A 14,370-nucleotide genomic window follows, 5' to 3' on the forward strand; every position below is an offset into this window, starting at 1 on the left:
AATCATAATAATATCGGAATCATTTAATACAGCTAACTTAAAAATTCAAATTTAAACGTTTCTCTTGTTACAATCATTATTTTTTTATATAATAGCGTTCTTTCATCCAGAAGAACTACGGATCTATTGTACTTTTGATAATCCACTGACTTCAAGCGAAGCTTGTGTCAATGTTTTACTATAAATGTGACTTGGACTGAAAACAATAGTTCACACATTATAGAATTTACTTTATTTGAAATATGTACCAAATAAAAGAAATATTACAAACCTTGTAACAATAGCGTGTCTGAAGCATGAATTATTTAAACAAAGCTATCTTGGATATATATCTATGCTTGAAAAGGCGATGAAACTTAGAGGTTGTTACACATGCAGAAAAGCTTTAATCGGAACTAAACAAATAGCTGTTTATATTACATTGGGCATTCACTTGTTTTGGATTCAACGTATATATAAATGTGTTTGCAAGAAGCCTACAGGAGATATATCCATTGATCGATATTTATTGACATTTTAATGTAAAATTAATAATCATGATAACAGCGTGACATTTTTTACCCAAAGATAGCTAGATATGAGCTGAAATAGCTTTTATTCTAAAACTTGGAATTTACTTAGCTTGATAAAAGTCAACTAGCATTGACTGAATATTTGACTGAATTTTCCTTACCGATGATATATCCCTTGTTTCATTTTGGAGAATTGGGTTTAATAAGTCCTACAAACTGTCCAAAACGTTTAGCGAACATGCGGCACTCGTTTTGAATAAGTTCAAAACACATTGCTACCAAAGACATTCCGAACAGTACGTACAAAGCACAGCTCACCTGCTTGGCGTGATCGTTCCAGTCTTCATTCTGATGACCGGGTACAAAGTCGCCGAAACCTATCGTACTCAATGTTGTAAAGCAAAAGTAAGAACCTATGAGCATATCCCAATCTTTCTCCCAGATGCTGAACATAATTGCGCCAAAAAAGACATACCACACCATTAGAATCAGGCTAACAAGGACAGGCACTCGAACCGCCTCAGTCTCGTGATGATGCTCGGAGGAATCCAGCTTATGCAAGACGTCGGCAAATTCCGTCCTGGTCGAAACACTATATGAATTTGTGACCACTTCGTTTCTACTGGATTTTGCGTTTAACGCAATTCTGTTAATAGATTCATTCGACCGACCAAATTTTCTTTTGAAAAAGAGGACTACTTTTTGTCGACAGCTGATACACAAAGTACGTCCGTAAAGAGCTCGGACGCACGTAGCGAGGATAGAACCAATGTTAGTTACGCACAGCAACATCAAAGGTATTCCAATCACTGCATACAGCATGGTGACCACTCGTCCTTCTTCCGTTTTGGGTGTAATGTATCCATAACCTGAAATCATGTTTTTGTACTATTACTTCAATGATAAATTAAGAGCACTAAAGTTACGTTAAATGCAGGGCATATATAACATTTAGCTCTAAAAGTTCTAGCAGACGACAATGTAAACTGGTCCAATAGTTGTTCATTTTTTTTATTATTTTTAATGGTGATACACAAAAATATTAGTGGTCAGGCAATTCTTTAACTTTGACTTTTAATTCACTTGAACGGGATTAACAATGTCCATACATACTATTCAGATGATTCGCATACTGGCATAAAGACATGATTCATGTCATTTTGAAATTACTAAGGTACACACATTATCCAAATTTGTATTGAAATGGATTACATGTAGACATGAATCGTATCATGTTGAAATGACTAAACTATAAAAAATTATATATATTGTATTGAAATGTTTAATATATAGATCTTATTTACATTATGCATTTTGTGGACTCAGACCAACATGTATTGTTACTTTAGTATTGTAATTAGAAACATACATGACCCAAAAGAAAAGCCAAACATGTTTTCTAAAAAATGAAGTCAACTGATTTATTTATATGCATGTTGAAAAGAATTGCATTTGTACTGGTCTAAAAACTGTTTTTGTTGTATATCCTGTTTTTCTTCTCGATACGTTTCTCATGTAAATTAAATTGCTCATATCAAATTATTAATGGTTTCATGTTTATTTATATTAGTTAAGTGTCATTGATGGAATAAATAAGTATATACTTTTGTCAGCATAGCTATCCCATAAGCTATTCCGTCATGTATATTGGTGACTCCCATGGGTTTACGCACAAATTTCCGTCATTGAAAAACGTGTCTACTGAAAAATAAGATTCTTCTTAAATTCATAGTAATGCAAAAAAAAGTAATTATCACGTTGGTATCAATTCCGCAATATTTTTTGTTCTGATAAAATGCCAAATATATAAACTGAAAATGGATAGCACCACCATTACATCCGGGAACACGGGAATAGCACTGGACACCTTTTGCGTATGCTTTCTTTCAAACAGAAAAGTAAATATCACGTGTTTTTGTAGTACGAACTTATTGCGCCAGAAAAGGTTGCTTTTTCTTAACATTTATTGAATAAAACCAATTTATTTAGGCCAATGTCTACTTGCTTATAGATTCTTCAATATTAATGGTTAATGGTGGACCAATAGTAATCCGCAATCGCTTTCTAAAGCATGTATAAAAAAATTAAAAAAAACTGTGAGAACAGATCTTGATATTGAATGGTAACTCTGTCGATATTAATTTTCTTTCCATGAACATTACTCTTCATGTCAAGGTTATACTCTTTATTTGATAAAAACGGCAAATCAATTGAACATTGGGTTGGAGTAAAATATTTATGATTTTTGTTAAGATTTAAAACTGAAAAGTTTTATTTCGTGACCAAAGAGTCAAGGTGCGTGCAAAAGGTTAACAATCACCTATGAAATAACAGATCTTGCTGTATTAGCAATGCAAACTTTTTTTCTATCTTTGACGTAGTATGGCGCTATCATATTCTGTTATTTTACAGTCTTCTTTTTCTTTTCTTTTTTTTTTCCATACGGTTTTTGGCTATTTTAGACGCATATGAATGCTTGCTTGTATTTAAACTGCTGTCTACCAATCTCATGGATCTTTTCGATATTTTTAAACTAGCATCTCCATAATCTTTGCTAGTCTTGTTTTATTTTCACTTTTGTATTCGCTCTCTTCCTTCTAGCTTGTAAGGAAATTTGTAAGCTATTCATAAGAATTTAAATGTAACGCAAACGTCGTAACCGCAAGACAAATTCAAATGTTACCTTAAGTAGTGAAAAATGGTGTGCGATCTAATTGGATGAATACAACAGATGGACTTCAAAACGCATGTAACCGAGTTTGATGAGGTTTTTTGCAAACCATGTCGCAAGACAAAGAGTATACAATGACAAAATAAAAAGGTGCATTAAAATGTAGAAAGAAAACAGAGATTACTGTAACGGACACAAGTACATGAAATAAAGATACCATAATGACGAATATTTCATAATTAAATCAACAAGAGACAGAATTTCGCAAACACTATCATTAAATAAAACACGATGTTGAAAATATTTGAAATTCCATCCATTTACTTGTATCGTAAAAACGCTAAACATTACAGAACCTGAAGGTGTCAGCGACGATGACATTTACGTTGATAATTTCATTTCAGTTTTATTTATTGGACATATCATTATCATGAATAGTTTAGAAAATGTTTCAATTATTCAAAACTAGATACACGAAAGGTAAACATAAATTACCCTATGTAGAAGAGAATAAAGACAATATAGAAAAAGTTTAATCATTCAAATCCAAAAATTTCATCATTGAGGACATTCTGAAAAACATGCATTATTCAACTTTATCTGTTTGCATCTAATCTTTTTTTCACATTAGGATTTATTACACGGCAAACAGTTCCTCGTATAAAAACAACAATTTTAACTATTGTAATTAAAGGCACAAGCGCATCAACAGCATTGCAAGCAGTAAAGACTTATGTCTAAGGTATTTCTTCAATATTATGAGATTCATTTTTTTATTTAGACATTTAGAAATTAATTAATCTTTAGTCTTATCAAACTAACTCTCAAAAGCAGATAAAGTCAATCCAAATTAAACCACAAGATCCAGTGAAGTATCTTGTGCAAGTGAAGTTATATAGCTATCTTTCAGTTCATTTTGTCAACGGTCTAAATTGTCTATCGAAATATATACCTAAAGCAACGATGTCACAATGTATATTACATGTATGTTTAGTTGCTCTTTTGTACTTTTCCGATTCTGTAGATACATGTTCATGATTTGTATGTATGCCGGAAGCACGATTTATAACTTTTTTCTAATATCTTTTCCAGCTGTGCATTGTTCATTTCTTGACTATGTAAATGTCCAAGAAATGTCCGAAGTAGGTAATTATATTTAATAATTTCATAATCTCTTATAAAACGTTGGTTATGTAATCGATACAAAATAGAAGTAAATGATACTGTAAGACTTTATCGTGCTTTTTCAGAACAATGTCTCTGGCGCTAAAAAGACTTTGCTCAAAGTGAAGATGACTGGTTAAAGCCACATTATCAGCTAAATCAGATTAAAAAAAATAAAATAAGGTCTTTGAGTAAGTAAAGTACAATATATCTGGAAAGAAATAACCTTATATCCTCTTCTTTCAATTCTCCTTGTTTGTAACAGACTGGATCACCTAACTTATTTACCTAATTTTAAATATTTCCCAGGTGGAGCTATGTAGATATCCCATATCAAAAATAGTTTTGTATTAGAAATTCCTATTTTAAATTTAGGCGTTCTAATTATATCAGCTGACAGGTAACAGAATAGATTAATCCATACTTTCGTTATTTGTTGACATTAGAATCTAATTTAGTGATAAACGTCAGCCCGATTTCTGGTGTCATACATACATCCTAATTATCATCTATATGGTTGTGTGAATCCTTTCTACTACAGATTTCGTTTGTCTCAGTAATGAAAAACAAAAGGCAGTGCTTTTTTTCCAGCTAGTCATTAACTTTCCCATTGTAAAACACTTTTCCATCGTTGCACTTTTATTATGCTTGCGAGCCAACAATGTCTACTTGCCTCTCTTTCGGATGGTAACCGTTAACCCGCATCACATTTGTCTAGAACATATCCTTTAACGTTTCTTCCGTGCTTTCAAACGGAGAATAATTTCAGACTTGTATCAAAGTTTGCTTTTACAATGGACGACTCTGAAATAACTACTTCTTATGCTCATTCACCATTTAGTGTCTTTAATCTAATTGTGTTCTTCGTGAATTGTATTTTTTTTTTAATTTTTGCAGATTGACCTAATAGCTTTAAATGTATTTGGCCGAATACAAAATTGTTTCATTTACCTGCTTGAAGTGCACAACTAATACGTTCTTCATGATTATTGTTATAGTCATTAATATATCAGGATTGATGATGACGATATATATTTTATCTTTTTTAGTGTCATGTGTAAATTGGCATCTTTAATAAAGAATTGTAGCGTATATTTTATTTGCTTTAAATAGCAAGATACTTTATTTCTATTTTAGTTTGCAGCACAACTAGCTTAACAACACGTTTATCCCATGCAAACTGACTTGTTAAAAAATACATATAATCTCTCGATACAGCATGTTTCGCTTTCACGTTAATCTCGTTAAATATTTTATCACTTCATTGAAAACTCTCGAATTAAATACAATCTAGCCCTGTGCCACTAATTATATTTTGTTGCAAACAAACAGATAATCAGTTTTGAGTTTTACTAATTGCCTGCATAGTGCGAGCGGTCTACTAATAGCAATGGTTGAACTTGAAATAACGTTGTATTCATATACAAGATGGTAATATAAACTTTTTTATGCTACTCCATGATTCAGTGAATTTTCCAAAAGAATTTTTTTATATTTCACTCAAGAACTTGCAAAAAAAGAGATTGGAAGAGCTTCCACCATTTGCTAAATACTATTTTTACATATGGTTTGTGAAACAGTACAATTTTCATTCATTCTACAATTTATTGTTGTGCGGAAAACTATTAGAAAAATATGTCGATAAAAACATTAAAAACAGAATAAACTTCTAGGTATCCTTCGTAATCTATACTGTGCGATAAAATTAATATTAATATTTATGGAACAACATTCAGACTTGTCGTCTGTTTTTAAAATTTCTTCTGCTTTAAAGATTTTGTTTTTAATAAAAAATTCTATATTTTCACATATTCAGTTAACCTATTGGGCTTTGCAAAGAAAGAAAGAATAAAGGAACATGTCTAGATGGTATATCAGTGAAATGAGAAAATACATAGAGCGTCTGTCTCAAGATTGATGTATTCCTACGTTTTTATTTCATTAATTAACGCCACACAAACTTACTTTTGGAACATTTTGATAACGGGATAGATTAGTATCTGAATTAATCAGGCAGTTTATGTGGTTGATAGACACGCATCATTTGCTAAATATAGCAATTTTAGATCTCTGAGATCATATGCCCAAAAACGTTCTCGACGTTGGTACATTCATACAAGCGCAATATTTCGAATCTTCCTTCTACGTGACGTACAAGGTGACTATTGAAAGAACATGTTAGCCACGTTACTGGACCAGTGACAATGCCCCACCGTAGGTCGTTGACCTTTTAAATAAGTGTTGTTTATATAGAAAACTTGTGACCTTATGTTCTGTCGATCTTATGTTTTCTTTTCTTTATCTAGATATTCAGCATCGTCGTCTTTGGTCTTTTGTTTCATGGTACATATTATTTATTTTTGGTTGCAGAGCTTTGCCTTCCTGCATATTTTGGCAAAGGTTTGTATGTACCATATTTTAGGTACTTAATGTTTGCTCATTGTAATATAGCTAGGAATGTATTGCAAAACCCAATATATACATGCATACTAAGGAAAACAGGTATACAGAAAGAGAGATAGATTCTTATGATTAGTATTACTGATCTTCACTGAAGAGTTTATAAAACAAGTTACTTACCTATTGTCGTTATGATGCTAACAGAGAACAAAAGAGATCCCGTGAATGACCATTTCTCATTTTCCATTGCTGAATCATCTACGCCGTCCCAACCTTTATCTCGAACCAGAGCAAATATTTCTGTCTGAAATGATCTCAGGATAGCGTCAGCTTCATTGGTCCAGTTCTGTCGGTGAAACATGTTATATTCCATGATGGCCCACCATAGTCGTTGAATGTGTCCTTTCCTAATCTCTGAAACAAATGTGCGCGTTCTCATCTCGTACGGTCGTTCAATCGCTTGAAAGAGAAACCCACCCATTATGGAGTAGCAGACGACCATGCAGATAGAACCAATATTTGATAAAAGAAAAAGACTGGTCTCTTTACATGCTTTCCTGGCCTTGACTTTGATAAGTCCGATTGTTTTATTACTCCGCCTTGAGTTCTTCGCCAAGAGACTATCGTCAAATACTTCAGCTTCCGCCAGTGTTAAAGAGCATTGTGTATTCTTCAGATTGTCGTCCATCGCGCAGATCAGAATGTTGGTGTCATCTCCAAACTTTATATCTACCAAACACTATTCAGAGATATTTTGGTTTAGCTGGTATGTCGTATGTGTTGTATTAGTTGTTATAGAACGAGAATAACGCGCAGTTTTTAAATTTGAACATACGAGATGCACGTCCGTAATCTGAAACGTCTAAAGAATAATAAATGTTAGCTCATTCTGAAAATAATATTAATCCTTGAATACATGTAGCATTTTTTGTATCGTGGAAGGTTCTAGTCAAATTATGTTGGCGGGATAACGAATATCATCCAATAACAAAGTTTCCAATATATACCCAGTCATACTGTCATAAGGATTTGGACAAAGTTCCAGTATAAATTATTTGACACAAATTGATAAGTAACTTCTATAGGAAAATTTTAAAACTGGACACTTACTGGCCTTTCATCAGATCTAAATGTGAATAGCATTGCATGCTATTGCGATAAAGTTAATGATGCTGCTGTTGCTCCCGTGACTGTATATCAAAATAGTGTCCTCGATGTCTTGAACATATCGACCACAGGCCCTAACTCTCAGCAGGTGTGGACATTATAAATATTTTATGACGATTTTATCCATCTTTAATTTTGCATGTAATGTAAGGTATCATCACAGACGAAAATTTTATCTCCAACCAAAGCCAGTGTATCATCAGAGAGGAAAAAGACAACTTCTTCGCAAAGAAGACATGCAAATGTATTCTGGTAAAATAAAACTATAAGAGAAAGTATGTAGATAATTGTCTAACAGTTTCCCTGCTCTTTGTGTGAAAGTCATTTACACACGAACGATTGTTGCTGAAGCAGATTCGATGCAGATCCTGAATTTATATAATGATAACCACTCTAGCTGCGATGTAGGGGCATTTAAATCCGAATCACTCCCCATATTATACCACTGTTGACATTAGAGTAGTGCATCCCAAAGGTGTGTGAAACAACATTTATAGCATTATCAATTGGCATGACATTCAAATCAATTAGATTAGTCTGATGAAAATTTCATGATCATTTCCTTCAAGATTATACAGGTCCCCAGGTTATGGTTATTTGTAAACTACACAATATTCCATATGTCTATTGCATTAAGTCTACCAGACTGAAAATGTGAAGATTTAATAGTACATTTACGATCCTATATTTGATATAACGCCTGATAATGCAATTAATCGCTTTTAGTAGATATCGGCTGATGGAACGTGACTAATTTTTCTGGAATGAAAGAGGGATACAAAAAAATAATATGTTTGCCAAGCATGCATAGCATAATCTGCACTTACTTGACCCTTCACCGTGCTCCTATCGTACTATATGCCTCGATATTATGCTTGGTTGCATCGTAAGTTTTCCGGTTTCGATCAGCGTTTCCAGTGCTATTTTCATTGGTTCCTCCAGATTCTCGTAGGCCTAATACTGTGAAGCCAAATATCTTATGCCAGCATCTGATATTAAGAGATTACGCTGTATTTTTATTGGAACTTAAAGTGCAAGCGACGTAGCATATAATTGATTATAAACTGATTCAACAATCGCAGTTCACATTAACCCGATTTAAACATCTGAAACTGTATTCAATAACAATTTTGTCTCTACTGAAATGCAATGCTAGTCCTAATAATCGTTATAGGGCTCAGTATGGAGGGACGAAGGACCACACTGAAAAGGTCCTCTCCGGCCATCATGGATAGAGAAGGTACTTGGACAAACAGGAATTGAAAGGTTTAAACATCAATAACTTTGAGATACGGTATGGTGACAAAAGAAAACTAATATTATTATAGCACCTTGGGGCCCTACAAAATTTTATATTAAAATGATCTATCGGTATTAATTTGTAGGCCGGTATAGGTCTGTGAAAATTCTGAATAGTGCCGCTGATAGGGATATTCCATGACCTCTTGCTCTGCAATTCCGTCAAGCCTAGTACATATGCGCATTTAAAAACGTATTGTGCTTGCATTTTATTTAAGTTTGCGAATGCGCTCAATTTTGCTAAATAAACATTTAATTTAAAAATATTTTTGAACTTTTTAAGAACTAACAAAAACAATTAAAACAAAAGTGATGTAAAATAAATTATATGAAACAAATTTAAACAAAAATTAAAACAGAATTAATTAAATAAGTCAACGCAAGTTTTGATAAAGATATTAGAAATACATACATACATACATACATACATACATACATGCATGCATTGATACATACATACATACATACATACATACATACATTTCCTTTTCACACTGGCAAGGTGAGATGACTAACAGCCGGGAGTGGGGGGGTTGGACATCAACATCATTGTTCATAAGAGCAATTAGGGATAACAGGAAAGTTGGAATATTGTGTTATCCACTACTGACATCAAACAATTATGTAACATCGAAATTCATGTATTGTAGTCAAAGTACTACCTAAAAGAAATATTTTTATTTCTATTCTATATACCATAATGGTTGAGAAAAATTGCGTAATTCTTATATTAAGGGACTTAAACAAGATTTAAAATACTGACTTAAATACATTTAATTAAGAAATCCATGAGGGTATAGTTAGATTTGTGAAAGTTTATGTTGTCATGGTTGAGTTTTTTCAGGAAGGGAGCAAGTCATAGGAAAACAAGAATGATCGGATTTACTACAGTCACTGTAGCACTAATTATTTGATGAATAAGGTGAAGCAGGCCCATATATGTGATTTATATCACAGCTACTTCGAATGAACTCTTTCTGGCTCTCAGACACAAAGAGACCATGTTCGCATTCAAAAATGCTCTCTAGACACATCTTTTCCACCAGCAAGAATAAATTTGACATTTATCCATTTGTCATTATTTTTGGAATTAAACTGTAGTGTAAACTCATTATGTGTTTTTAGGTTATTTTTGTAAACCCGTTTCGTATTGTTAGTTTGTGTAATAATGCGTTTGTTTATATATTGTTGTGAAACATAATATTGTGTTTTTGTAAATATATTTTATGAATACAAACTGTTTGTATGCTCCTATATGCTTACTTAATGTAAAGTGCTTAGTGCTTTTGTTTAACATTAAGCTCGCGTCGAGCACTAGTGTTCAGAACCTGAATGACTCTGAAAGTATCTGTTCGATGACAAGCCAACAGCAGCGAGAGAGGTTCCGATGGAGACTTTTCTGGGAATGACAACATTGTTTTGACATTTATTTATGGCTTTTTTTTGGACAAATTATTGAAACTTGATGATACAGACCTATTACAAAGATTATCCCACTGGATGTTCTGGCAAAGTTGTTCACGCTTGTTCGGTCGTTACCGGGAAACCTCAAGGAAAAATCAGCTCCACTGTCGTTTGAGAGAATGGTGATACGGAATCCGAAAACCAGAGCATTGTTTTTCTAATTTCTAAGACATGTTGGTAAAATTCGGGCTCTTTCTTGAGTAAATATTTATAGGATAATAATAAAATTTCCAAACTAGTTTTATGCTCAAATTTAATACAGACTACATCTAAATTTAGTACAGGTACTGATTTTGGAAAGGTATTATAGACACCACCATCTTGAAGAGTTAGTGGAGTTCATTCCTTTTTATGCGTAATTTGCAAACATTGTATCTTGAGCCTGTAGATATTTGAAAGAATAGGAAACAATTATGGTCCATTCAGTTATTGGATCCTTGGAAAGGTCTATTGACCTATGAAACCATAATCACCATCAACCTGTACTGAGTTCTTTGATTCGTGAGCTGAGTTGGTTGCCATGGTAAGGTTGTTATCTTACTTTTGAGTGAGTAATGTCAATTATTTAAATGTTACTGATAGGTAAATTAATAACTGTATTTGTTTCAAAAAGTAACGTACAGAAGAAAAAGATGACCCAAAAGGCTGATAGCAGGGCTATATATACCACGTATTTTTATCACTGGTAAACTATTGCAACGTCTCTTCGTCTATATGTCCCTCTGTGTCTATTGAAACTATGCATTATTGCACTCACAAACCACTCGTCCAATTTTCATACAATTTCCAGTCGAAGAATCATGAATCTAGCTTTCCTCAAATGAGCTTAGTCAATCCATCTCTCTCTCTCTCTCTCTCTCTCTCTCTCTCTCTCTCTCTCAAAACGGCATTTTAAAATAACATTAATTGTGCAACATTTACATGTATAATCGTCTCATTGTAGGTTACTGGCTGTGGATATTTACAAAAATGATAACAGCGCAGTTATGCAACAACTAACCGTGTCGTGTCCATATAATGTATCTCTGTGAAATAGTGTCCTGATGAAACAAGTTGCTTGTCCTATATTTGTCAGATGTGCCAGAAAACAAATGAGTCTTGCCAACTGAATCATGTCAAATTCAGAAAGTCACAAAACAGGCTGGTTCTAGCTAGAGTCATCATGTATTATATTTCATCTCAGCAATTTTAAGTTTATTTTATGAGATCGTATAGGGAAATTAAGCCAACTTTTTACGAACAGTAGCTTGGCATAATTACATTATGTATTTGTCTTATAACAGTAAAAGAAAAAATACCAACACGAAACAACAGCTAACAAAAGGCCAAACATTTTTTCTAACCAGGTGTAAGCTTTAAAGACTATTACGAACTCTTCACTTGTTCCATCTATCCATACATATACTAAAAGAGATATAGAGAGAATTTTGAGGAAGTTCCCAGAATGCAATAAGGTGCCAAAAGTGGATGAAGTATGCAATGTTCCCAATCAATCTCATCTAGTTGCGTATATCACAAGAACATTTGTGTTTCAGAAATGTCTCACAGCGTTACTTTTCTCTAGATTTTAGCTCGACTGCCAGACATTGTGTACGATTCAGCCAATCAGTTACAACTGTGTATTCCGAAGCTCGGCGACGTGAATGCCACAAAATGATTTTGCAATTAATTATTTAGCAAAAACAAAAACAGAAATGCATCATGAAATCCTCACTGATGTTCCGTCGAAAACTAGAAAGAAAATATTACAACCATAATGACATGATATGGATGATGAGTCACCTGAACGATAATAGAGCAAAGCATTTATAATGTATGCACCAAATATTGGAAAACATAAGGCATTCTGGAGTATGGTGGGAAGTTTTTCCTTGGAAGTGTGTCCAGAACCGCCAGTGAATCTGAATTTGCGTTTGAATGAATGAATGTAAAAATGCTAAAGAACTAAAATCCTTGCGAGTAAACACGCAATCATTAAAACCTGTTGTTAGAGATATACAATTGCTCTGTGATGTTCCTACATTGGGCCTACCGCACCACAACCGTATCAATCAGCGTAGTAAGTCGCTAATGTCGATCACTTGTGCTCAACCTTGCACATTTGACATGTCAACCCATAAATGATTAACATTATAATGGAGTCTACCGCTAACTTCATTTATTTTCTGTCAGTTTTAATACATTTCATCTAATGCAAATTTGTCTTTATGTTGGTGATAAAGACAGTATCTTCAATGTTGTGGAATGACATGGCTTTTTAATGGATGAAATTGCGGGTGAAAGGCGTTATATGCAGGTTTTACGACTCTGATGGCACACGGGTTAAGTTTCTTGCCTCATTTGAATTAGAGTTTCCATTCCTTTATCCTATTAACGATATCAATGTAACATGTCCCATCAATGACTAAATTAAAGAACTGATGAAGATAACTGGTCCAAATATCAGTCTCAATTTATCTCACTGCTCCTCTTTAAAACAAAAAGTTTAGAAGACATGACATTATACAGCTGAATTTTAAACACTTTTACAAAAATAGTATTGTCGACGTTTTCCGTAAATAGAATAAGTCATGTGACTTGTGGCTTCGTTTATAATACAACTAGTTGATTTCAGTTAGAATAATAAAAAACAGAATGACCTACATACATACATACGTACATGACCACAAAGCATGTTCGATTCAGCAATGTATCCCACAAGTAAGCAGAAATAACTTGATGGAGACGCGAACCATGTCTGAAAAGTGTTGTAGTGTCTATTTATTTGTTTTGTTTTGCTTACTTGTTTGTTGGGGGGGGGGGTATGTCTTGCTTGTTTATTGTTTTGTTTTGCTTTTTGTGTGGGGTGGGGGTGGGGTTGCATCAGCTATAATTTCCAAAAGCACACATAATCAAACGTCGAACGTCGAATGGCATAATGGGAAAGGATCCGTTTCACGCATGTGAAAGTAATGGAATGAAAAGAAAGAAAAAAGAATTTCGACAGTATCCATGACGTGAGATAGACTACACCCTCTACAGTCAATACGAATTGCTAGCATACCACATTACCTTTCTTGCTGTATTCATCATATAGGATAATGGCATAGACAGCGAAGTGTAATTATACATACATGAGTTGATGTTAAGCAAAACCAAACTCGTGGTAAATACCATTGCTTCTTTAAATGTGTACATTTTGAGGATAATTTTGCATAGGTTTGAGTACTTGAATTTTAGCTTAGATGATACAGTGTAAACTTCACCAATGTTGATAGTAGTAGTGTGTATACAAAACTAAATAATGTGTGAGACTTGAAATAAATTACCGTATACTCAACACAGTCACATACTAATGGATATAAAACATTGAGTGATCTCTCGATCTCTCTCTCTCCAGTGCTCAAAGTTCATGGCAGCTGAAACCAATGGTCGAACATCGCAAATTGATTACAGATTCAATCCCAAATGTTACCAAATTCACAGGTAAAGATACTTTGGACAGACGCTTGCGATTGATACACTACATCAAAATGCCGCTAAATACCAATATGGCTATCTCTACCGTCACGCAGAAATAGACTGGTTCCTTTCTCACAAGAAGTAATCATGCTGTGACTTATTTTGGAATGTATGCTATTGGAAACGACTTCGTTCACATGGCAATCAAGAAACATTCAGTATACTTTCCTGGGAACCTCAAATCTGTCTATA

The 14,370-nt window shown here is 33.6% G+C and overlaps 1 protein-coding gene across 1 annotated transcript; it reads right to left on the reverse strand.

The window, feature by feature from the left end:
- Window positions 1–217: 217 nt before the first annotated feature.
- On the reverse strand, window positions 218–8,239 carry LOC149775356 (two pore potassium channel protein sup-9-like). Its single transcript, XM_089943316.1, has 2 exons — window positions 6,928–8,239; window positions 218–1,381 (listed from the first exon to the last, which is right to left on the reverse strand). The coding sequence occupies exons 1-2, from the start codon at window positions 7,433–7,435 to the stop codon at window positions 693–695; spliced, it is 1,197 nt and encodes a 398-aa protein (XP_089799442.1). The 5' UTR covers window positions 7,436–8,239; the 3' UTR covers window positions 218–692.
- Window positions 8,240–14,370: the final 6,131 nt, after the last annotated feature.

The sequence above is a fragment of the Sinohyriopsis cumingii genome, chromosome 19 (genome assembly GCF_028554795.1).
Source record: "Sinohyriopsis cumingii isolate HCF-2022 chromosome 19, ASM2855479v2, whole genome shotgun sequence".
Taxonomy (NCBI): Eukaryota; Metazoa; Mollusca; class Bivalvia; order Unionida; family Unionidae; genus Sinohyriopsis; species Sinohyriopsis cumingii.

Excerpts from the sequence above, each read along its gene's own strand:
- LOC149775356 (XM_089943316.1), bottom strand. The coding sequence starts at position 7,435 with ATGGACGACAATCTGAAGAATACACAATGCTCTTTAACACTGGCGGAA. Across the intron at positions 1,382-6,927 it reads TAGCATCATAACGACAATAG|GTTATGGATACATTACACCC; the intron begins GTAAGTAACTTG and ends ACATGATTTCAG.